Below are 25,622 nucleotides of genomic sequence, written 5' to 3'. Positions count from 1 at the left end.
TACGACATTTGTATAAATTTGTATTTTTTCTCAATCTTATCAGATGTATGCGACATAATTTTATTTTATTATATAGACGAGACAAGCTAAACACAAACTAAACTACTCTACTCTAATACCATTATTACCAGTCTAATCCCAAATGTCATTCGCTAATTTTGATTACGAAGCGCAAAAGCCTATTGGGAAGTTGGAATCTATTCCTCCTAATAATGAGTTAGATGTAATATTAACTAAGACATCAGACCAAGTCAAGTCATTTGGAAACTTAATATCACAACTAGATATTCAAAGGAGGAATATAGGAACAAGACGAGATGGACAAGAATTAAGAGATAAAACAGATGTGTTGATTGAGAATATGAGACAAAAGAATTTGGCTATAGATAATTTAATATCTGAACTTGATGAATTAATGAATCAGAATAAGAGGGTTGTACAAACTCAGCCTTTGAATGTAGCAATATCAAATAAACAGACGGTAAACAAACAAAGATTGGCTAATGAATATAACTCTTTGATTCGACAATTTGAAAAGTCAATAAACTTATACAATGTAAGAAAGAAAGATTATCCACTTGAAATTGTGGAAAGCAAATATTCAGAAACAACACCATTATTAGTAAATAATACTCAAACTCAATTACAAATACAAGAACAAGTTCCAGATATGCTAGATGAAACAGATTTACAAACTCATATATATCTCACGGAAGAAAGAAATCTTCAAATAGATCAAATTCATGATGGAGTACAAGAGATTAATGAAATATATAAGGAATTACATGGTCTAGTTCAGCAACAAGGTGAACAAATTGATTCTATTGAAGATAATATCCTTCAATTACAAGATAATTCACAACAGGCTCATAAACAATTGAAACAGGCCGATCAATTACAGAGAAAGAAAGGTAAATGGAGTTGTTTGCTCCTTACTGTGCTTACCATAGTGGTTCTAACCATAGTTTTGGCAGTATTAAGTTAAATTACAATGTAATCGTAGATGTAATAATAATAATAATAATGTATTAATGAAATTCTTAATGAATCAACAATTTACCGTAGAAATATAATATAACCCTTTGAACCTATAAACTTTACCTAATCAAGACTTTGAGTTTCGAGGTCATCCCAACTCTCATCATCAGTAGCTGAGGGTGTTGTTGCTTCATCATAATCACTTTGACTACCAGGAGTTGAAAATCCAGTTGATCTTCCTGATGAATCATTTACTTCGCCTTCTGTTTCATAATTATCAAATTCTCCATCTTCAAAGTTATAAGCATATTGGGCGGCAGCATTTGCTTGTTTGGCTTCCTCTAACTTATCTCTACAAAATTTAGCTCCTCTTTCAAATAAGTCTTCTGCTATTTGAAGAATTTCTTCCTTATGAGCCATCACAGTTATAGTTGCCCCCGCAAATGCGCCTGCTGCAAGGGCTATTTTGAATGAAAGAGGTACTGATTGTTGTCTCTGGTCAGTATTCGAAGTCTCTGGAATCATGATAAATAACAATATACATACTAAAAAAAGGCATTTGAATGTAATACTAAAAGATTTCTTATAATATCAGTAGTGTTAAAAGTGTAACCGTGCGTGTAGGTATTTCAAATGGGTTAGAAAAAACGAATGATTGCAAACCTCGGAATGGTACAAATCCGGTATAAACGCTCGGAAATGATTTTAGGTAACATGACTGCGGCACAGCCATTTTGCATCTAGGAATGAATAAAACTCATACACTTACACATACACAAACATATTACATATACTAACCAATTCCAATTTGCCACTTTTGAAATAGTTTGATTCAATTAAATTAATTAACATGAAGCATCAACACACTGGTAAATGACACTGTATCATAGCTATAGAATTTAAAGGTTCTGTTCCATTCAGTGGAGCTTTACATGAGTAGGAAAGCTCAAGTTTATCATGCTAAATATATAAAAGAATTGTACTTTACATGTCTATATTTATTTAAAAACTACTCGGATACTTTACAAAAGTAGTAACAAATAAATAAGAATATAATAATTTAAGACAAGATCCCCATGGTTTTGAGTTCAATTATGTGGCTACAATTTGTTATCTCCGAAGAATCAGCTGAAATTGAATCTATGCGCTAGATAGTATATGTATTTACATAAAAATAGTTTGCTTACAAATAATAATGTGCTTATCGTATTGAATAATACGTGTATGACTCTTAATTGTCACTGTCGGCATTTGTTTGACTCCTATTTTTTGATTCTTTTCAAATGCTTCTTCGAGCGCGCATAGGACGCATCAACGGGCTTTGAGATGCCTATAAATACGAGGATGTCCCTTTTGACCCACTAAGAATATATTATGATAGTAAAACACATGCTGAAATAGCAAATTGTGATATTATGACGAAGAAGTTGGTTCTTTCAAGGCCATTGTCTTTATCAGAACATTTTCTTCGTAGTAGAACTGCAACAAGATTTTATAACAATTTTCAAGTCACAGGAACATATAGTCAAAACATAAGCTCGCATTTGATATGGGTTTATATGGCATTGAGGAAATCATTACTTGATTATCCTATTCTCATATGCAATATTCAACGAGAAAAGGATGATTGTGTGTTTAGACCTATTAACAGTGCGAAATTAGGTGACATTGTTGAACTAAGTGATATACATGGAAATATTGAAAATGGAGCTATTAATGAAAAATTCATGAAATATTTGAATACAATATCTTTCGACCTTTATCTGGAAACGCCATTATTTAAGTTGGTTATATTAGGTGAGCATGTAAGTGCAGTTTTTGAACATACAATTACAGATGGTTTGGTTGGACCATATTTCCATGAAATATTCTTGAAGAATTTAGATTACGTATCTAACGAATCAAATTGCACCGAATATGAAATCTTATATGGAAAAATTCCAACCCAAGTTAACTTGGATTCAACTTTGTTCAACTTTGAAAAGGATCAATCCTTTTTCACTCATTCATTACCTCCTCCTAGTGATATTTTTGTTGAGGATCCTGAACTCGATTTTACCTACGGTGATCCTGATTATCATGAAAAGGCAATACCTGAAGGGTATGAAACAAAATGGCCAGGAAGGTTTGAGCCAACTCATGATCAATCAATTGGTTATAAATTAGTTCATTTTGATCCAGACGAAGCTAAACAACTTGTAGATAAATGTCGTTCTCAAGGTACAACATTAACTCCATTTATTCAGGTTGTTCATGTATTAACGATGCAACCAATCTATGGAGATAAACATTATACTTCACATAGAATGGCAATTACGTTACGAAGACATGCAAAACCTGAGAATGTGCCCGATTACTTCCAAGATGCTTATGCTGAACCTGGATATAAGTTACTTGGAGGATGGGCGCATGTAGGGCCTCGTGAAAATTATCCCCCTCTATTTGAATTTTCATGGGATAAAGTCAAAGAGATTCATAGAAATTTAGTGGCTGATACTAATAATACTAGACTCTATAATATTTATCAACCTTTTAAGAATGTCTATAGCAAGACTTCAAATAATGATGAATTTTTTCAATTGCTGATGCAAGCTAAGGCAGATGCAACCAAACTTTCTAATTTAGGATTTATTAATTTCCCAGTATATAAATCAACACCAGGCATAGATTGGACGGTTAACAATTTAGTATTTTCCCAAGATGTTTCAGCACCAACAGCTGACTTTGTTTATAATATAATTTCTACTCCATTAGGTGGATTAAATATAGTGGTAAGTTTCCAAGATCATAGGAGTGATGATTTGAGTAATGAATCTTTAGAAGGCTTAGTTGCAAAATTTAGACATAATTTGCTTTTTTATTCGGAAAAATAATTAGACCCTAAGAAAACACTGAGTGTTTTTACGACAGATCCGATAAGCGAAAAAAGGATCCCTTGCCACAAAACTTTAATTTAGATAAGTAAAACGCAAGCATATATATTTATTTAAGCATTTATAAATGTAACCATTATTAACTAATATAAATAAACTATAATGAACCCCAATGAATCCCCGATAATCAAACCACCTTGACCAACTATAAAAACCAAAAATCAAATTAAATTCAAATTAACACCTTACAAACCTATATACCTTAACTGCTCTAAAACCAGAAATAAACCGCTAAATGTCAACTGCCTAAATATTATCGTCATCCACAAAGACATAATCGTTATGATCCGACATGGATTCATTTTCAAACGGAAAACTGGGTACGTCACTGACTTCTGAATTCGAATATTGCAGATCAAGGCTTTGTTTGCCTGAAGCACTCGATCCACTATCAGAATCGACTTCTGATAAAGGAACCGACTTCTTTCCTTGACTTTGATGTAACATTAATTGCATATGTAATGTTAGCCTAGGATCATTATCTTGAACTCTTGGTCCATAATCACTATCAACTAAAAGGGTAGGGGTGAAGGTTGTATGATTATTTATATTTTCTAAACCTTGAAGTATCTCAAGCTTATTAAGTAATTGGCTTTCACTCCTATATAACCTATTAAGATCATTTTCCATGCTAATAATTTGTCCTTGTACTCTATTTAATTCTCTTTTGATCTCCTCAATTGTATTACCGTCAATTATAATAAAATCGTTAATGGAATGGGCATGATTGCTCTCTCCATCTCTCAGTGACTCATCAGAACCATCTCCTTCATTAAAAGAACCAAAAGAAGACTTCCGTTTATATCTGTAACCCATCCTTTCAGACAATTGGGTTTAGAGATAGAAAGAATAATTAAATAAGGAACACTGATTTTTGTGGGTGACTAACAGCTTTTTAGCCGTGCGTAAAAATGTCGCTCCCCTTAACGCTTGCGACTTTGCATCTGGTCTTACACTATGTGCATCAAATCAACACCAAGAGCTATTACTTTTTTTATAATGTATTGTAAGCTAACTAATATTTAAAAACTAATAATAAACTGGATTGATACCTTCATCCAAGAAAGACTCACTATAAATATATATATCTATTAAGTAATAAAATCAAAAGTAATCTTCGATGAGAATATTGATGGACTCTTCTGAAGGTACGCTACTATTCTCTCTTATTTGAGCATTCAAATCTAAATACCTGGTACGACCCCTTGTAGAAAGGGTTGGTGATGATGTTGGTGATTTACTGATAACAGAATTTGTAGAAGTGGTTAAAGGTGGTACATCATCCAATTCATCTAATAATACTCCTGAATCAATTGATGATACTTCTGATTCAATATCCGACAAGTTGTCAAAGGTAGTCTCAAAATCTTCTGGAATTGATATCAATTGTGTGACTCCTGTGAAATTTCTACTTCGGTATCTAACTGGTCCGTCAATTTCGGTTCGAGTTGGGATCGAAAAGCCTTGTCTACTGGAATTGAAGAACCTTTGAAATCTCTCGAATCTAGCATTCAAGCTGTGAAAGTTTCTTCTCATAATAATAAGAGAATCAGATATTTGAGCAAGTTCTCGTTCTAACTTTTGAATGTTGTATGAATTCGACATTTGATATTTCTGTATTGTAAAGGAAGCGGTAGAAATGAGAATTTCCAATTTGTTGAAAAAGATAATGATGGCATATTAAATATTTACAATAGTTTTAAGTGGTCATTACTTACTTAAACTAGTATTTTTTTAGTTTTACCGAAGAGACGTTACATTAGTGAGTAAGCAAGATTTTTTCCAGGTAAGTTTCGCCGTGCGCTATGGACTTTGTTTTATTATCTGCTTTCCCCAGGAAAAATTTATTGTGCATGACGCGTTAGACAAACAAACAAAAACGTTAGATCAAAATCAAAGTCAAAGAGTTATGCTTTAATTTCTAAAGAATTACATCCAATCTTTTTTTCTATTGTGATGTATAGACAAAACGTTAAACTATAAACTGAAATCCTAATATCCTAATAATTTATACCCTCATTTAAAAAAACCAAACAACCATTATAAAAACGCCAAATAAATAAAACAATAAAAAATTAATCCAATAATTGTAGCCAAAAAAAGTTCCGATAGGTTCATGATTATCAATTTGAGAATCATACACAACTACTAGATCTTGGGTATACTCAATGGAAAGTGTAGGCGAAATAATAGCAGCATTAGAATTATCTTGTTGTATATCACTCGTAGACGAATTTGCAATTGAGAATAACTCTGATTCGACTTCATTCAAAACGACAAACGAAGTCTCTTCATTTTCTTGAACTGTGATGAGCTCTCTTGCCGGATTTCTTTGCTGTCGGACTGGTCCGTCTATTTCCATAAATCGTATCCCATTATTTAATTTTGCTGTGTTTATGTTTCTTCGAACTATATTAATTTGATTATTGATTGTATTAAAATAACTTTCAACATTATTCATTAATTCAAGTAATTCATCAAGTCGTCTTTCAAGTTCTAGAATGGGATCCATGTCAATTGATAAATTGATTGATATATTGGTAAGAAAAGAACACTAGAATACAAACCGTAAATGTCTTAGTTAAGTATCTAATCATCGTTGTAATATTAGGAAAATTTTAGTACATCTCTTCTAACTAAATATATTTCTTTGTCGTTTGGTTTTTGTAATTTTTGTTTACTAAAAATATTATTAGAAAATAAAACACAGCCCTTTATCATGTCTTTTAGCGTGGCATGTGTCATGTGACTGAAGAGATAAGCATGTTGTATCTGGAGGGGAAAGGACGCCACAACCGAAAATGTGTCGTAATATGACTTAGTATTTCTATAAAATATATCACTCACAACTTGAATAACGATGGATGACAACATTGGTAGACTGTCATACTAATTGCTAAACCAAGCACTAGCAAACACAAGGACTGGAAGAACTAACACATTATGATTCTTCTTGACTTAAATTATGCTATGTCTTCATATTAAAGATATTACTAAGACAAGTTCGTTTTCTGTTGAGTTACTCAAGTGATAATTAAAATTTATTCTATGGGAAGATACACACCTATTTATACTGCAAAGGGATAAGTTAGAGTCTAAAAATGGAACGGGAAATTTACGCACAACTAAAACCAAAATAAGAAAAACTAATAACTTAAAACCTGCATATACGATGCTGTTAACTATACTTTCTGACCTTCAACACGACTATCTGTAATACTAGTGACCAGCTACAGTGTCTAGTTATACAAGTATGAATGGCCATAATGAAGATGGTAATGTAAGCATTGACTATTCAATGGCCAATTCCGATATCCAACTACGAAATAAACAAGATGGATCATGGCTTCATCAGGAAAAAGTCAGTGAAGTGAAAAGATTCGAAGACTTTCGAACTATTGATTGGGTTGAAGATGAAATGGATGAACATAGGCGACGTCTTCTTAAACTTAAGAATGTTAATAGTGTGTCTACATCATTACGAGAGCGAGTGGTTTCTTCGTGTTTGAATTGGGTTATGTTAACTCTTATGGGAGTATTTATTGGATTAATTGCTGCATCATTAAATATTATTACAGCTTGGTTAGCTAGTCTAAGAATGGGACATTGTTCAGGACATTTTTATCTTAATAAATCATTTTGTTGTTGGGGAGAAGATGAACAGTCATGTCTGAATTGGGTTCCATGGTCAAACCATTTCCCATTAAGTTATTTGGCTTATGTATTAATATCATTATTATTTTCATTTACAGCATCAATTCTTGTTAAATATTTTGCCCCTTCAGCTGCTGGATCAGGAATTTCAGAAATTAAAAGTATTGTTTCAGGATTTGCAATGGATGGATTTCTTGGTTGGTGGACATTATTTATTAAAAGTACTTGTCTTCCATTAGCAATTGCATCTGGATTAAGTGTTGGTAAAGAAGGTCCTAGTGTACATTATGCTGTATGTGTAGGTAATTCAGTTGCAAAATTAGTTAGTAGATATCGTAGAAGTGCGGCAAGAGCTCGAGAGTTTTTAACTGCTACATCTGCTGCAGGGGTTGCTGTTGCATTTGGTTCTCCTATGGGTGGTGTATTATTTTCAATTGAAGAAATATCTTCAGTATTTCAATTATCAACTATTTGGAAATCTTATTTTTGTTCTTTAGTAGCAGTTGCCACTCTTGCGGCTATAAATCCATTTCATACAGGTCAATTAGTATTATTTGAAGTATCTTATGATACAGATTGGCATTATTTTGAAATTCCATTTTATATCATACTTGGAGTATTTGGAGGAATTTATGGTATAATTGTATCTAAATTAAATATTCGAGTGGTTTCATTTCGAAAGAAATATTTAGGTAATTATGCAGTACGAGAAGTATTTATACTTGCATTATTAACAGCATGTTTTAGTTACTTTAATGAATTCTTAAGATTAGATATGACAGAATCTATGGAAATTCTCTTTCATGAATGTGATTCTAAATTTGATCATAGATTATGTGATATTGATAGTAATAAGATTCCATTAATTACTTCATTATTATTTGCAACTATTGCAAGAATGGGATTAACTATTATAACTTATGGTTGTAAAGTTCCAGCAGGAATATTTGTACCATCTATGGCAGCAGGTGCAACATTTGGTAGAGCTCTTGGATTAATTGTTGATCATTTTTATCAACTGCATAAAGATTCTAGTCTTTTTATGACATGTACTGAAGGTTCAAAATGTATTATTCCTGGAACTTATGCATTTTTAGGAGCAGCAGCAGGACTTTGTGGAATTACTGATCTTACAGTAACTGTGGTAATAATTATGTTTGAATTAACTGGTGCATTAAGATATATTGTTCCTACTATGATAGTTGTAGCAATTACAAAAAGTATTAGTGATAAATGGGGAAAGGGAGGTATAGCTGATCAAATGATTACTTTCAATGGTTTACCATTAATTGATTCAAAGGAAGAATTTTCCTTTGGAACAAATGTTGAAGCTGCTATGTGTAGTGCTACAGTATGTTTCCCAGCTGATCCTGATTCTGCTATTACTTTAAAACAATTACGTACTACATTGCGTGCATCAGATTATAAGGGATTCCCCATTATTGAATCTCCTCCATCTCCTAAAATTGTAGGATTTGTATCTCGATCAGATATTGAATATATACTTGAGAAATTTGGAAATACTCTGGAATCTACTGATGAATATGTGTGTTTATTCAGTAATGATCGAGGTGCTATACCTGAAGAAGCCATTGATTTCAGTCTGATATTGAATAAGTCACCTTTAACGGTTAATATCACTACTTCACTTGAATATATAGTCGAAGTATTTTTGAAATTAGGTCCAAGATATATCTTAGTAGAGAATGATGGATGTTTGGCCGGTATAATTACTAGAAAGGATATGATGAGATATGAACATACCATTCATACATTACACAGTACTGATACTAGTCGAATTAAAGAAGAAGAATTTAATGATAAAGTATGGAAAGTAATGAATGATGTAACTAATGATCTCAAGAGAAATATTGGACGATTACTACATAATGATGAAAATAGATATTTATAGATTATCGGTGTATATAATTAACTATATTAGTTATCCTTCCATTTACCATTCTCTATGTAATTGGCATATAATGATCGGAAGAAAGTCTTACCAGGAATATCTAATGATGAACTAACTAATCTTAATTCATCCTTAGACACAACATCAAAGGCACTATATATACCGGGCATTAAAGCATCATTGACAGCACTATCAAAGTTATACTTTAAATTAAGATAGATATAATTAATGATAAGTATAGGTAAATGTTTTCTTAAAGCTCTCTTAGTAAGTACCGATGAAGATGTCAACCCTGACTTATCCTTTGCCAGAGATGTATGGGATGGTTCACAAAGGTTTTCCAATACTCTGGCATAAGATGTAGCCGCAATAGTACTGGAACTAATAGGACTATGTCTATGTTTGTTACACAAGTACTCAAGGAATCTACAACTAGAAGATAAGATAAGATGATGACGTGATGCAAGTTTGTATCTGTGGTATAGTAAGATGTAGGAGAAGCATTGAGTAGCACAGATGTAAAGATCGACTGATTGAATGTCTATGCAAACAGTGTCAATGAATGCTATGGTGGTTTCTAAGGCATGTTGACTGAACAACCATACTTTATCTCCAATACTGTCCTTGACAATCTTAAGAAGATGTATGAGTGAACTAGTAGGAATTGTATCAATCAGCGAGATAATTGTGCTGAGTGCTTCTACGTACAACACACGACTATGCTCAAAGTCCTTATGGAAACTTCTGATGAATAAGCTTATCAAATCAACTAAGGCAGGACTGGCATGTTCTCTCAAGCTTTCCAATACATATTGAACTGTCTCGCTAAACAAGTCTGGATTATCACTAATTCTCTTGACAAAGATCTCTATTCCCTCAGTAAGGTCTATATTGTATTCGTCTACTAAGGAGATGTAGAGAGCTAACACATAGACAGTAGAACTGGTGTGTTGGTAGTCTAAGGTACTGGCCACTAAGTTGAAACATACGGTACGGATGTTATTGGCTGTAGCAGAAGTATCGGCAGAGTCTAATTTGCTATTGACTTTGATAACTAATCCAAGCACATCGATATCGACATCTACAGAGTCTGCCAAACTGAATGATTTCAAGAGCCAATTGGCCTGGGCCAAGTCAAGCACCTTCTTGTTGGTTATGGCTTCTAAGGAGTTAGTGGCTGCACTTATGAAACTAGTCTTAAGTTCAGTCAATGATTGCTCGACATCACCAGTGACTTTTCGATGTCTGTGCGATGACAAGATACAAAAGGCCACTTCATACTTAGGGATATCAAATACTTTGGATGGTTTACCATTGAAGTAAGTCTGTAAGATGTCGAGGGTTTGTGTTATGTATTGTAGACTCTCTTCATTGGCTATTTGATTGATATTGAAAGTCCAGAGTCTGGAAACTATGCTTAAGGCTATTGGTGTATAGTCCAGTCTCACACTAGACACAAGTTCAAATAAAGACTGGGGATCCTTTTCAAAGCTGGAAGGACCGGGCACAGAAGTTAAATGATCTAAAGCAGCAATGGTTTGGTGGAGGTTATGCGTACTCTTGTGAAGCAGCTTGAACACAGTGTCCACAAGTCCTGATCTACTGCGACGGTCTAAAGCCTGTACAGGAAGGATTGGAATTAATGGTAGAAGTTCTTTAGTCTTAGTCTTAGGCATATTCTCAATAAGATAGTTGGCAATGGCAGCGACTAATAGTTTCCTTTCAAACACATATTCAGCATTGGCTTGGAAGAGACTTGTTATGGTAGCGATATCTAAATTGCTAAAGATTAACTCAACAAACTTACTCAATTGGGTTGTAGTAAACCATGTTTCAAGAACGATTAGCCATCTCTCTATAGATGTTATAAGGATAGGTGAATGGGTCTTTACCAATTTCAAGTACTTGTCACCTTGAGGATTAGAACTAGAATTAGAATGAGAATCAGTTGGCTGAGGGATTCTCTCAACTTCAAGTAATCTGAATAAGGAGAAATAGTAATAAGGAGAATCTATAGCTTTGAACAGGGTTATATCTACTGTATAGTCATCAGCATATAGGCATAATAAGTAGTACCTTAATTCCCAATATCCCTTGAGATCTGTATTGATAATATCCGTATGGTCTAGGATAGTCGATTTTATATGCTCTCTTTTAGATACACTAGATGTTAAGATCCCCTTAAGGACAGCCATTAATAATGGTTGTAATGCCAGAGGATCATTAAACTTATATAAATTAACAATTAATGTCGATAATTGTTGACCAGATAGTTCGTCAATGACAGTGGCTACTTCAGCGACAAATTCCTGAGAAGTGTAATACTTATTAGACTCATTCATCACCGGCCATATGTCAACAATGAATTGATTTAATTCTCTACCTCTACCATAGGCATGAAGGATACTTTTACCTATATCATTTAAAGATATGGTGGAGGCTATACGATGAGTTTCAGTAATCACAGTGTGACAATTATCCATCGCTAACTCTATATCAAGATTGAACAATTGAACAATTAGTTTCCATTTGGAGTTACTCGTAGATCCAATGGCTTCATCATAAAGAGATTTAAGAAACTCGGGCGAAAGTGTCTTATTGACTTGACGGATAATTGCCAATAATGATTCCGCTAAATCACTATAAGTTTCTTGAGTCACTATGGCAGTAAAGAGTTCTTCACATAGCTTGAAATCCTTACTGGACATGTTATCTACGGTGAGTCTGTAAAGGGTAGTTATAGACTGTTGGTTCAAAATGTTTGACTTGGATTTAAGTAAATGACTTACCTGTTTAACCAAATCGGTTCGAAGGCTATCATTGAAGATGGCTTTCTTGATGATATCTTCGAATATGACTGTTACTGATGGGTATTCACACGTATTCACATATTGTAACACAGGTGATAAGCATTCCTGAATGAATTTGGCATACGACTTCTTGGATGGTGAGTAAGTGGCTGAAGACTTCGGTATATTGTATAAGTCTCTGATGATGTTGGTCCATTTCAATATAGAGGACTCTGGGGTTGTAGTTGTAGTTAAAGATAATAATCTATGGGAGAATGCAGTTAATAATTCGATAGCCAGATGTTCTTCGATATCTATATACACTTCCTGTCTGAGTAGTACTATAAAGTCAAGGATTTTATCCATCAATGCTTCGGTTGGGTCTTTATTTAGTATGGCAATCACTATTTGTATCACTCTTAACTTATTGAGAATTCTATTACGCATATGTCTATCATCTTCTACTAGTCCTAACCCAGTCCAGACTTGTTTCATGAGTTCCCATGACTCATCTTCATACTTCCACAGTTTGAAACCAGAGTTAAAGTCATTAAGTCTATCACATAACAACTCTAGTATGAAGGTATCTTTGTTAGGAAGATAAATATCATAGTCATTATTCAATAGTTTATGACAAGTTTGAACAATTTCAACATACAGACCATTCTTGGACCGTAAGAACTTAGTCACAGACTCGGCGGAATTGAGTCTATCCATTTGGTTGACGAGTTGTAGTGAATAATTGGTATAATTAGTGGAGTTGAGTCTATAGTACGTGAAAAAAAATTATGACTTGAGATGCGCTGATCTGAGGAAACCTCTAGAGGACAAGATGAGGTTAGATATAATAATTCATAGAGAGAGTTTGGAGCATCTTGTGAGTATCTAAGATCTACGATTTACAGATTAGTTCTACAATTAGGGGAGTAATCTATAGCAATATTGTACATTTTATGACTATCTACTATTTCCTGTAACAACCCATAATAAAATCCAAAATATATGTTGGTTTATCTAGATTAAATTAATAAGGTTTCAATCTTATCCTTGATGCTGTAGATTTGGTTCTTAATAGAAGAAGCATCATTTGAAGTAACTGAAGCAGCAATTACTGGACGTGATACACCACAAGCTCTACCTAAAGCAGCTTTTGATGGAACAAAAACATATGGAACATTTTTATCTTCACATAATAAAGGTAAATGTAATAAGATTTCAATAGGTTCAGTATCAGCAGCCATAATAATGAATTCAGAAATACCTCTATTTAAAGTTTTAGTAGCTTCATTAGCACCTTTCTTTAATTGTCTTAAATTTTGAGCTTGTTGAACAACATCTAAAATTTGTTGAGATAAGTTGGAATCAGCCAATGGAAAGGCCTTTGGGTTTGGAGCAGACATTTTATAAGTAAGTAAGTAAGTTTCGGTTCCTTGCAGTAAAGCTCACCAGTAAGTGTAGTAGTTAATAAGACACTAAAGACAAGTATGGTAAGACAGTTGTAAGTGAAATATTTTTATTTTAATTTTGCTCTTCCTCATCGGAGCTGCAGCGGCATGGGTGTTCGTTAATAAATCTTTTGTTAGTGATGACACGTACGCTGAGTGCGAAGTAAGATTGGCGGCAAGTGCACCCTTTTCATGCGTAATTTTAATCCTACTTATCATTCCTCCTGCACGCAGGGCCAGCCCGTAGACCGTCGTTCACTTTTTCGAATTGAGGGTGGTAATTTAGCGGTAACCTCCTTGGGTCCCATTAACGATCAGTTGTACCAATTCATCGCTTCAGTAATTAATATGTCCGACTTGTGGTATGTATATTGTGGTACTCAATCCATTGGTAGTAGTGGATGATTGTCATTGTCGATACTGAGTCATTATGAGTAGGAGATTGTTTCAATGAGTAATGACTATCTCGTGGGTAAGTGTCAGTCATTGACAATGACTACTATGACTACCAATTAAGTAATTGATGAATTGACTCAGTAATTGAGTAATTGATATGATGTATATGTTACTAACAATTGTTTAATTTTATAGTCCAGTATATGCTCCATTCTTTGGTTCCATTGGTTGTGCTGCAGCCATCATTTTAACTAGTTTCGGTGCCTCTTATGGTACTGCTAAATCTGGTATTGGTATTTGTGCCACTTGTGTTACTAGACCAGATTTATTAGTTAAAAGTATTGTTCCAGTCGTTATGGCTGGTATTATTGCCATTTATGGTTTAGTTGTATCTGTCTTAGTTTCTGATGGTTTAAAACAACAACAAGCATTATATACTGGTTTTATTCAATTAGGTGCCGGTTTATCTGTTGGTTTATCTGGTTTAGCTGCTGGATTTGCCATTGGTATTGTTGGTGATGCTGGGGTTAGAGGTACTGCTCAACAACCAAGATTATTCGTTGGAATGATTTTAATCTTAATTTTCGCTGAAGTTTTAGGGTTATATGGTTTAATTGTTGCTTTATTATTAAACTCTAAGGCATCTCAAGATGTTCAATGTTAAGAAATCAAATAAATTTTTGTAGAATATTATTATTATTATTATTATTATAATTATTAATTTTCTACTATATTTGATTGCATTCTTTATCTGCTCGTTAGAATATTGACTGACACTATGTTATATAAATATAAAAAAACAATTCAATAATATTATTATAACTTAATGTCTATGTTATCTTTTTATATAATTATTTAATTCATTTAGCAATTCAAAATCGAAATCCCATACAACAGGTGGACTTTTGTTGTGTGTTTTCTTTTTATAGAAATACGAGGGGTTCCTCCATTTTTATTATCATTATCATTATAATTATTATTTTGTTTACTTTCAATATATAAAGAAATAAATAAATAAATAAATAAATTACTAAAATTCTCTTTGTTCTATAGTACATTTAATATTATTTTAATTAACTTTACACGACTCTACTTAACTCAGCTATACTCTACTATACTCTAATTATCTATGTAAACCTTTCCTATCTTGGCAACTATTGCCCCTCTCAATGCTAAGAACAATTGTTTCAAATTCTGAGGAATTGCAACTCCATCATCTTTCAAAATCTTTCTCCAATCATATTCTTCTTGTACTTCTTCTTTATGTTCTATACAATAAGTATAAAGTGATAAAGCTTCTTTATTTTCTTCTTCTGTAACATTTATCTCATAAGTATCTAATAATTCAATAATAATAACTAAATCAGATAATTGTAAATCAAATGTCTTTGAATCTTTACTTAATAATGGTAAGAATTGACTTAATAATAATGGATAATATTTCTTAGGTAAATAATTAAATCGAAGAAGATGAATAAGTTTTGAATAGGTTGAAAACAGATTAGGTCCATTCCCTTTCACTTTTAACCCTTTAAAGAATTCATTTAAAACAGCATATGGTGAAAGACATTGCCTTATTACAGGATGAATTTCTAAAGTCTTTTCAACTTTATTATCAACAATATTATTAATTAAATCATCATTACATGGTCTATTATTGATTAAACTATCTTGAAATATAATATCCCATGCAATATAATGAACTTGTTTCATAGCATTATTGTCACTGGAATAATTAACAGCCGTAGGATCAAAACAATGTACAAATCTATTCAAGGCTTCAAATAAATAACCATCAGTTAATGATTTGACTCCTGATTTATAGTGTAATTGTTTAGCAGTATTTGATAAACCTAATTTGGCACAAATAGTTAAAGCCCATTCTAAATCATCATTAGTTTTAAAATTATATTTAGGAAGTACTTCTGCCACAATGTTTTTATTGGCAACTCGAGAATTTTGATAATTAATTATACCATCTTTTACTAATAATCCAACACCTACTGGTATTAAACCTTGTAAATTAAGACACTTATAGGCATGCAAGGTTAAGAAATATTCAGATATAGTTCTTCTATGAACTAAACTTTTAAGATTAGATGCTTTGGAGGTGGCAACATAATACCCATTAAAGTACAGTTTCATTTCCAATAATTTAGCCACATATGCTGCTGTTGCTGGTTCAAGAAAGTAAAGCGTTTCTAAAACTTTAAGAAAGTTTTCTTCAAGTATATTAGCAAATGTTTGCTCTTCAAATTCTGATACTTGAAGTTCAGTGGTAGTAGTACTATACACTGGAGCAGGCTTTTCAGATAAGGCAAGTTTATAAAAATCTTTAAATAATTCTTCATTATCTCTTACTTGAAATAATGCAAATGCAACATATACTTCATACCAATGATCACAATAACTGGCAATTGTTTTGGGAAGTCCAGTAATAATATTTGCTAAATCATGAATTTGTGATAATATAATCTTTTCTTTATCATCTATAATATTGGATCTTATATTAACAAAGGAATCTCTAAATTCACAAGCTTTAAGTTTCCATTCAGCAAATTGTCCCTTTAATGAAAAACTTGTATAGTTTTCTAATAACAATTTGAAATCGGATATTAAATTATACAAATCTAATGAAGTTTCTTCAAGGGATTCAAATTTAGAACGAGATATAACTTCTGCTGCTTCTGATAATCTTCCTCTAGTTATAAATTGACTAACCATTGTATTCCAGAATTGAGGATGCAAATATGGGATGGGAGTACTTGTCATTATAGTTTCAAACAATTCTTCACTTGGCTTAGAACTTATGGAATTGACCCAATTACAAAGGAATTCCGGTCTATTGGTTATTTCCAGATAAAAATAGTTACTCTGTAAACAAAGAAGGATATGTAAAGTACTGGTTAATCTACTATCTGTTTCAGGATTGGTTGATTCCAATGAGGGATCCTCTAAGAGGGTTTGTAGATGTTCGATGATATTGGTAAAGCATTCATTTATGAATTCATTTTTGGCTCTTAATCTTGCCTCTTGACTAGTTTGAGATGTAATCAAACCTACTGGTTCTTCGAAATTATCCCATTGTTCATCGGATTGTTTAGAAGTTAATGATTCAATGAGTTTAAATAATGAATTAACATAGTTGGTGTAAGCATCAGCAAAGGGATGCTGTAACAGAGCACTAGACTTGTATTCCGATACATCGAATTGGAAGTCTAATGGTTTATCGGTATTCAACCAATCATCCAATCCCAACTCATTCTTCAAAGTACTGAATATTCCTCCAATAGTATCCTTATCATCACCATTGGATGATTCATCAGTTATGGCTTCTGTCTCAGATGTCGAGTCATAGTCCGGGATCTCAAGCATCTCGATATCGTCAAACTTGATCTCGCCAAACGCCTCACTCATCTTGTTTGTCTGTCTATTTGTCTGTACTATGGACTTGTTGGTAGTGAACCTTTGTGAAAAAAAAAAATTGTAAACAGTCGCAAAAACTGTTTGGTTCTGTTTACTGGTTGCCAACTGGTTATTACTGGTTACTGGTTACTGGTTAATATTATTATTCTTACCGTCACTGGCTGGCATGTGATGTTCGCGATAGTTGATTACTGTTGGCTGTGGTTGTTAAGTGCTGTCACTATGACAGGGTCTCGACAGAGTTGTTGAACTGTAAATAGACTGTATATACTGTATCCTATAGTGTATTCTATATACTGTATACTGTATCCTATAGACACTCATAATCATATTCCCAACTGAAATCTCTGGTCATCGCCAGTAGATACAACTCTTTCAACATGTTCACATTCTTGACACACTTCGTCATTGACTTGGCTTCCTGTACTAGTTCGTTGTTCTCGTCATCACTATTTAGGTTGTGATTCTCATAGTACTTTAGAAATAGGCCCATAGCAGAACTCTCAGATATACTAGTGTGGAATATTATTTCATCCCCCTCATCTCGGGTCTGCGACGTCTTGAACCTTTTGGCCATGCCCATATAGAAACTTGACTTTCTAAGTTCCTCCCAACATTTGCTAAACACATCATAATCATATTTACTAACACTAGAAAGTACATAAATTCCACCATGTAAAGTACCAATTATAAGCTCAAATGGAAAACAATTAGATTTGTCACTGTGAAGAATTTGTCGTATGCAATTGATCTGATCTCCAATATTGAACTCTACCAAGCCTTCGGAAAAGTTACCTATCGCATCACCTAAGTATATCGATCTGGAAAATCTCCTATCTTTGGATATCTCTAAAGCTGTCAAGAATCTATGATCCAAACTTCTTCTCTGTTCTATTTTAATGTGATTTTTGCCATCGATGCTATTAAAGTGGTCAATTCGGAATTCAAATAGTCCCTGTGAAGCGTCCACAAATACTTTATCAGAATGTAGTATCCCTATCGAAGGAGTTGGGACTGGAAGTACATCTGTTTCAAAAATATTGTTTGAATAACGTAACACTATAATCATCTTTCCAATTAAATAAAACTCTTCTTCAACACTGCCTTGACTAATTGATCTAATATCAGAATTATTAATTAATTCATCGGTTAACCCAATTGGATATTTTATACTTTCAACCTCTATCTTTTGATTCACAATCTTAATCACAAATATACCACACTTCTCGGTAACTGCTAATAAATCGACTGTGTCTATATCAGCTTCTTTCTTACGAATCAAAATTATATCGCTGACATTAGCACCATTAGTTTGAGTATTGTCAAATTCAAACTTATCTAATAATTTCATGTTTGAAGTATCATATAACTCAAGAAACATCCTTGGACTTCCCTGGATAGAATCCATTTTTGTCAAAGTAAGTAACATTAACTCTTGCACTGTAAGAGCTTTTAAGAAATAGTTAGGATGCCAATGAGAAAGGGTCTTACTATCATTAATAGTATCCTCATTTTCAAGTTCTAAATGCTCTAACTGATCATACTCATGTGAAGTTAAAATGAATGTCTTGCCTCCTATCGGGTTCATGAATCCGGATTCAACTTCTGGAAAATATGTCAAAACATAATGATTTACAGTATAATTAAACAGCAATGAACAGGTTTTGCCTGAGCTCTTTAAAAATAATTCATCAGGTAATCCTTCACAAAAACTCCATTCTGGGCCTATCTTATATTTAACAATTAATTTCCGATCTCTTTTTGAATCAATTGAATACTGGATTAAGTACCCTTCATCAGTAATTACAAAACAGTAAATTGTCTTATCTTTATAGGACAAAGCTGAAGAAGTGATTCCAATATTCTTTAGACGCCATTCATCAATAATATTAAACTTCTCGTTTTTGAAGGATATTAACAGGATACTGCCATAAGACGTTGACAATAAACATATCTTCTCGTGTGATCCAATTGACATAGAAACTAAAGCATTAAGCATGCTCCGACAATCAAATTTATATGTAAATTTTCTACCAGAATGTTTACGATATACGAGTTCTCCTTTACCGGAAATAAATAAAATACCTCCATCATAAATATCTCCACTATGTATAAAGTCATCCATATCTTTCGGATCAGTATACACCAATACCTTTCCATTGTACAACCCCACGGTGGTTAAAAACAATTGCCTGTTATTGACCTCCTTGGCGGATAACAAAAATCCAGAGAAGTCAAATTTCATTATATAATTAATTCCTGCCATATATCCAAAAAGGTAGCATTCAGTATCTTCATCCACTGCAACAAATGCTTTAGAACCCACAACCGGTATACATCGAGTCATCCTTTTCCGAGTCCTACATAGAGATTGGAAATCAAAATGGTATTTGCTATCACTTATATTATTAAATATTCTTGTATGGTTTTTATTCCCCATAAGAGTGAAAAATCCTGGATCATTTAATTTCGGTATTATATCAAGTATAGGACCTTGAGGTTCTGTTGTTGCCAGTACTATATTAATAAATGGCTTATTGGAATCCACTCTAAAGATTATGTCACAGAGACATTGGGATGATTGATAAAAGTATGCACCATTTATACGATGTAATCCATTAGGATTTGGTATAGTAGTTCTACCCAACTTCATCAACCGGAATTCTTGAACTTGAACAGCTGCATGTGTCTTCTTGATATCTAAATATAAAATATATGAGATTCCTACATTTGTAGTTAGAATATATCGAGATTCATCAATGATATCATAGGCAACAAATAATCCAACATCTCCATTAACTAATCCTTCATCGGTTATATCTTTAGTTATAATTGTATCTGGTCTTGCGAATGACAGAGAAAATGATTCATCTTCCGGGAAATATGCCAATTGTACACTAGATAATACTATAACACCCCCATGAGGTGATGGTATAAGGCAAGTAGGAGGTACTTCGAATGGAGTTTCTGAGGTTAACATAGTTAACAGTTTTTCCTTTATATCAATTTTGTAAAATCTTATAGAATAACTGAAATTAAAATCTCGATATAAGACTGCTAGAATATCATTCTTTAGAATAGCCATCTTCAATACCACAATTGAACCAATGTATTTAGAAGTTATAGAAAAGAGTTCATCACCTTCAATTCTCAGTCTAGATCGTTTCCTTTGGGTATTAGCTTTATTAAAATCATATTTATCATTCAATATGAATAACAGCAATACACCTTGGAATGTATGTAAGATGAAATATTTATTAGGACTAGACATATCTGTCACTATCATAGGATTAGAATCAATAGAAAATTGTTGACCCTGAGAGCTCAACTTGATGATTTCATGAAAGAAAATGATTTCATTCTTAAAATACGCAATACTTATTGTATAGGAGTCATCTAATACCAATAAAACTTCACCTATATCCTTTAGGTAAAGTTTATTAATGGCAATAGTTGGCTTCTCTATTGGTTTTGTTAAGAATTTCGTATATTCAATCGAATCATTTCTTCTTTCATGAAACTCAAGTCTATTAATCTTTGTAAGTACTAGCACGGGATTTCTATCATTATGTAAATCAACTAGTATAGATTGTCTAGTGACATTTGGTGCCTTTAATTCAGAAAGTATATACATATTGCGCTTAAGTACACCCCATCCAGATACGGTAATTTGTTGCAACAGCTTTTCTTTTATATTTATTTAATTTGATAAAAAAAAAAATAAACGCTATTGATGTTATTTTTAACGCGACACAAAAACTGGGGGGTTACAAGAGCATATTAAGGGAATTTAGTTGAAACTTTAAGCCATTGACTAAGAATTTTTGATACAGTGGAGTAGTTGAAAGTGTTGGAAGATTTGGCTGAAGGTATGCTAGGGAATCATAGCGATACCAGTCGAGGACCCCATGGTTCAACTAAAAATAATGGGACTAAAGCTGTACCACATAATCGCAGAGGTAGTGGAGATAATGTACCTAGATCAAATCAGGGATGGAGGTTTAAGGATCTTTTAAGAATAACTTCTGGTGGATCTACACATAGTGGGAATACTACCTCTACCAGTCCTGGTGGTGGATTAAGTCCAAATACAAATGGTAGTGATAGATTCAGTAATAATGGAATTATTGATTTAGAATCAGCTGCTGGTCCAGCTTCAAATGAAGATCCTAATAGTATTTCAATTAGCGGTTGCCGCTGTTGTGGAACAGTATTAACATACCCTTATAAATCTCATAAATTCCGATGTTCAGTTTGTAATTCCACTAATGTTTTGGTTAGACCTTCAGGTCAACAAGGAGATGATAAAGATGCAGATATTCATCCTATTTCCCGATCCCATATTAGACATTTGATAGAGAAATGTCTCCGTGAAGTTCCAGGCGATGATAAAGATAAATCTCGATCACTTCATGAGGTGTTTGAGCCATTGTCTTCATATTTACAAACGGCATTTCAATCTACTACAGTAATTAATAAATCATTTAAAATTCATAAGAGTAGTAATCGGTCACATTATCATTCTTCAAATATTGATAAGGAACAAATTAAAGAATGCTTTGACATGCTTGTAAGATTACCAACTAAACGACCATTATATAATGCTCTTAATGGAGCATCCCGAGCTCTTAAGAGAATTTATGTATATAATGATGAAGATGATGCACAGAATTTAAGATGGATTTTAATACTTTTAGAAATTCCATTTTTATTTCGATGTTTATTAGATAATAAGGATGAGAATAATAAAGATAAACTGTCTAATATGGTAGAAGTTCCTGAAATAAAAGCTTTAAGTTATGATATTATAAAGAGATCCCTTGGAATATTGGCTAATTCAGAAACTCCTAAATCAACCAGTTATTTAGCAAGTTGGCTTTCTAAACTTGAACAAGAAGAGTTTATTAGAAAAATAGATTTACTAAATCTTTACATTAATTTTCATCTTAAGAAATATTTTTATATTGCCAATAATCCTCAATTAATAAGAAAGAAACCGACTGGTCGTATTTCTATAGATAGACGTCATGATCATCCAACTGATAGAGAATATCAAGAAAGTACTAATATTAAGGATGAAATAAATGAACTTAATCAAACTGAAGGTACATTCTATCCAACAGGACGTCTTGATTTACCGCAACCACAAATACCTTTAAAGCCCAATAATAATAGAGTTAATCAAGAAACAAAGATTAAAATCCATCAATATGGTCATGATTGGCATATAAAGACGGCAGGAAGGGTTATGGCTATTTTTATTAAGGCAAATAGTATAAGAAAACCAGCAGTACCTATTAGTACATTCTATAATTCATTAGTGGATTTTGTAAATATTAAATTGGATTTTGATTCTTGGCAGAGTCATAAGAAGTTTCATTCATCATCTAATACCAATGCAAATGCAAATGCAAATGCAACTTCAGAAGCGGAATTACAAAGTGTAATTGATTATATTCATGGAACGGTTAGTCTGAATATGATTAATGAAAATGCATCTTATTACTTTTGTAATTTTCCATTTTTAGTATCTTTAGGTAGTAAAATATCAGTATTGGAATATGAAGCTAGACGACAAATGGAAAGAAAAGCTGAAGAAGCATTTATAACATCTTTAGATAAGAGAATAGCTCTTGATATTTATTTTAAAGTTAAAGTTAGACGAGAATTCATAGTCCAAGATTCTTTACAATGTATTAAATATAATTCCAATAATCTAAAGAAGAGTTTAAAAGTTCAATTCATTAATGAACCGGGAGTGGATGTTGGAGGTTTAAAGAAAGAATGGTTTTTATTATTGACTAAAGAAATGTTTAATCCTCATACTAGAATGTTATATAATGTGGAAGATTCTAATTTATTGTGGTTTAATATTAAACCAATTGAGAATTTCGAGATGTACTATTTATTTGGTGCTATATTAGGTTTAGCCATATATAATTCTACAATTTTAGATCTTCAATTCCCCATTGCATTGTATAAACTTTTATTAAGAATTCCTATAGGAATAAGTGATTATCAACAATTATTCCCATCTTCATATAGAAATATGATGAAATTAAAGGAATTGAATGATGAAGCATTGGAGGAACTTGATATTACATTTGAAGTAACTTATAAAGATGTATTTGATAAATCATATACTGAAGAATTAATACCTAAAGGTAGTCAAACAAAGGTTTCTAAAGTGAATCTTGATTTGTTTATTCAGAAGTATTGTGATTTCTATATGAAAACCAGTATTTCTCGACAAATCGAATCATTGGTAGAAGGATTTTCCAGTATAGTTGGAGGTAATTGGTTATCATTAATCCTGCCAGAAGAGATTCAATTATTACTATGTGGAAGTAATGAAGGTAGTATTGATGTGGCCGTACTACAATCTGTGACTAAATATAGTGGATTCACTATAACCACAGAAGCATCAGAAACCAATTTAGTTAAATGGTTCTGGGAATTATTTAATGAAATGGATACTAAGGAAAGAAAGAGATTATTATTATTTGTGACGGGATCAGATAGAATTCCTGCCACTGGGATTCAGAATTTAAATTTTAAAATTAGTTTATTAGGCCATGGTAATGATAGTAATCGATTACCCATTGCTCATACATGTTTTAATGAATTGGCTTTATACAATTACAATACTAAATTGAAGTTACTGGATAAATTAACGACGGCCATCTATGAGAGTGCGGGGTTTGGGTTAAAGTGAGATAGTATATAGTATATAGTATATAGGAAATTACATAATCAATAAATAAATAAATATCCATTAGTTATAGTTATATAATTAGTAGTTAGTGGTTTGTAGTTTGCAGCTAACATAAGGGGAAACCTCTGGTCCGGGTAACCCGCGGCCGATTGCAGCCAATAAAATTGCAGCAAAATGTACAAATGTCATACAACCCATTAGCGCGCAGTGCTTAAGTATGGGCCTGCACACAGTCCACAACAAATCAGTACTGCTCACATTTTTTTTCACCAAGACGAATAAGAAAACACTTAGTGGGTGAACTATAACTTGTTAGCGTAAAGTGTATACCAGCCAATTAAGATGTCTTCTCTTGCTTTCAGATCATTAAGAAGTGGTTTAGGATTGAGATGTATGTATAGTTGAAGTTGTGAATTGTGTGTGTGTGGTCATTGACAGTTTTATGTGATGGAATACCATATTCCCAGTGCTATTAGTACTATGAGTTTATTGGTTGTATAAGTATATATATGTGTTTATTCAGGTCATACATACCACAATTGAGTCAACCACATTAACCAAAATCTACTTTTAACATATACTAACTTTTTATATTATAGCTTCTGTAAGATCTTTATCTACCACTACCTCAGCATTATCTAGTTACCAACATCCAGATTATTCTACTTATTTAAACAGTAAGGGTCAAGATGGGGCTAGAAATATCTCCTATTTCATGGTTGGTTCTTTAGGTTTATTATCTGCTGCTGGTGCTAAATCTACTGTAGAAGCTTTCCTTTCATCATTTGCTGCTTCTGCTGATGTCTTAGCTATGGCTAAAGTCGAAGTTAAATTGGGTGCTATCCCAGAAGGTAAAAATGTCATTATTAAATGGCAAGGTAAACCAGTTTTCATCAGACACAGAACTCCAGATGAAATTGAAGAAGCTAATCAAGTTGATATTAAATCTTTAAGAGATCCACAAAATGATGCTGATAGAGTTATAAAGCCAGAATGGTTAGTCATGTTGGGTATTTGTACTCACTTGGGTTGTGTCCCTATCGGTGAAGCTGGTGATTTCGGTGGTTGGTTCTGTCCTTGTCACGGTTCCCATTATGATATCTCTGGTAGAATTAGAAGAGGTCCAGCTCCATTAAACTTGGAAATTCCAGCTTACGATTTCACCGATGATCAAACTTTATTAGTCGGTTAATCTCATAGACTTTAAATCAAAATAGCACATTTCTAATCATATCATAAATTATTCATTAATTTCCCCTTCCTCAACCATTTCCACCATACGCATATCATGCCATGAATTAATTTCATCCAATTTCTTTTAAAAAGAATTTATTTATCTGTTTCAGTCATTGAAATATAAGTCGTTCTTCATTT

At 32.8% G+C, this 25,622-nt stretch overlaps 11 protein-coding genes across 11 annotated transcripts; 5 read left to right on the top strand and 6 right to left on the bottom strand. All coding sequences in view use genetic code 12, as the record gives it.

Annotated features, from left to right (window-relative positions):
- Positions 1 to 45: 45 nt before the first annotated feature.
- Positions 46 to 1,043, top strand: VAM3 (SNAP receptor). The gene has a single exon (XM_064883523.1). It carries the CDS (start codon positions 143 to 145, stop codon positions 983 to 985), a length of 843 nt encoding a protein of 280 aa, XP_064741669.1. The 5' UTR covers positions 46 to 142; the 3' UTR covers positions 986 to 1,043.
- Positions 1,044 to 1,836, bottom strand: RJT21DRAFT_16465 (uncharacterized protein). The gene is made up of 2 exons (XM_064883522.1): positions 1,525 to 1,836; positions 1,044 to 1,460 (listed from the first exon to the last, which is right to left on the bottom strand). The coding sequence occupies exons 1-2, from the start codon at positions 1,535 to 1,537 to the stop codon at positions 1,102 to 1,104; spliced, it is 372 nt and encodes a 123-aa protein (XP_064741668.1). The 5' UTR covers positions 1,538 to 1,836; the 3' UTR covers positions 1,044 to 1,101.
- A 403-nt stretch (positions 1,837 to 2,239) lies between these two features.
- ATF1 (Atf1p) lies at positions 2,240 to 4,017 on the top strand. The gene has a single exon (XM_064880907.1). It carries the CDS (start codon positions 2,394 to 2,396, stop codon positions 3,849 to 3,851), a length of 1,458 nt encoding a protein of 485 aa, XP_064741667.1. The 5' UTR covers positions 2,240 to 2,393; the 3' UTR covers positions 3,852 to 4,017.
- Positions 4,018 to 5,931: 1,914 nt separating this feature from the next.
- On the bottom strand, positions 5,932 to 6,423 carry RJT21DRAFT_112035 (uncharacterized protein; the record flags this gene model as incomplete). Its single annotated transcript, XM_064880054.1, has 1 exon — positions 5,932 to 6,423. One exon carries the CDS (start codon positions 6,421 to 6,423, stop codon positions 5,932 to 5,934), a length of 492 nt encoding a protein of 163 aa, XP_064741666.1.
- Positions 6,424 to 6,993: 570 nt separating this feature from the next.
- On the top strand, positions 6,994 to 9,486 carry RJT21DRAFT_118001 (uncharacterized protein). Its single transcript, XM_064880906.1, has one exon. The coding sequence runs from the start codon at positions 7,165 to 7,167 to the stop codon at positions 9,475 to 9,477; it is 2,313 nt and encodes a 770-aa protein (XP_064741665.1). The 5' UTR covers positions 6,994 to 7,164; the 3' UTR covers positions 9,478 to 9,486.
- Positions 9,487 to 13,138, bottom strand: RJT21DRAFT_118000 (uncharacterized protein). Its single transcript, XM_064880905.1, has one exon. The coding sequence runs from the start codon at positions 12,981 to 12,983 to the stop codon at positions 9,504 to 9,506; it is 3,480 nt and encodes a 1,159-aa protein (XP_064741664.1). The 5' UTR covers positions 12,984 to 13,138; the 3' UTR covers positions 9,487 to 9,503.
- On the bottom strand, positions 13,139 to 13,761 carry RJT21DRAFT_117999 (RNA binding protein). The gene has a single exon (XM_064880904.1). It carries the CDS (start codon positions 13,664 to 13,666, stop codon positions 13,286 to 13,288), a length of 381 nt encoding a protein of 126 aa, XP_064741663.1. The 5' UTR covers positions 13,667 to 13,761; the 3' UTR covers positions 13,139 to 13,285.
- Positions 13,762 to 13,934: 173 nt separating this feature from the next.
- CUP5 (H(+)-transporting V0 sector ATPase subunit c) lies at positions 13,935 to 15,159 on the top strand. Its single transcript, XM_064880903.1, has 2 exons — positions 13,935 to 14,073; positions 14,303 to 15,159. Exons 1-2 carry the CDS (start codon positions 14,060 to 14,062, stop codon positions 14,769 to 14,771), a joined length of 483 nt encoding a protein of 160 aa, XP_064741662.1. The 5' UTR covers positions 13,935 to 14,059; the 3' UTR covers positions 14,772 to 15,159.
- On the bottom strand, positions 15,010 to 17,723 carry NUP85 (Nup85p). The gene has a single exon (XM_064880902.1). It carries the CDS (start codon positions 17,522 to 17,524, stop codon positions 15,227 to 15,229), a length of 2,298 nt encoding a protein of 765 aa, XP_064741661.1. The 5' UTR covers positions 17,525 to 17,723; the 3' UTR covers positions 15,010 to 15,226.
- RJT21DRAFT_117995 (uncharacterized protein) lies at positions 17,588 to 21,198 on the bottom strand. Its single transcript, XM_064880901.1, has one exon. The coding sequence runs from the start codon at positions 21,165 to 21,167 to the stop codon at positions 17,844 to 17,846; it is 3,324 nt and encodes a 1,107-aa protein (XP_064741660.1). The 5' UTR covers positions 21,168 to 21,198; the 3' UTR covers positions 17,588 to 17,843.
- Positions 21,199 to 21,404: 206 nt separating this feature from the next.
- Positions 21,405 to 25,440, top strand: RJT21DRAFT_4853 (ubiquitin-protein ligase; the record flags this gene model as incomplete). Its single annotated transcript, XM_064884768.1, has 2 exons — positions 21,405 to 24,225; positions 24,848 to 25,440. The coding sequence occupies 2 exons, from the start codon at positions 21,405 to 21,407 to the stop codon at positions 25,438 to 25,440; spliced, it is 3,414 nt and encodes a 1,137-aa protein (XP_064741659.1).
- Positions 25,441 to 25,622: the final 182 nt, after the last annotated feature.

This window comes from Scheffersomyces amazonensis, assembly GCF_036850825.1.
Source record: "Scheffersomyces amazonensis strain UFMG-HMD-26.3 chromosome Unknown RJT21scaffold_1, whole genome shotgun sequence".
NCBI lineage: Eukaryota > Fungi > Ascomycota > Pichiomycetes > Serinales > Debaryomycetaceae > Scheffersomyces > Scheffersomyces amazonensis.
Note: the sequence above shows the minus strand (reverse complement) of the source record. Positions and strands in the feature narration are given on the sequence as shown.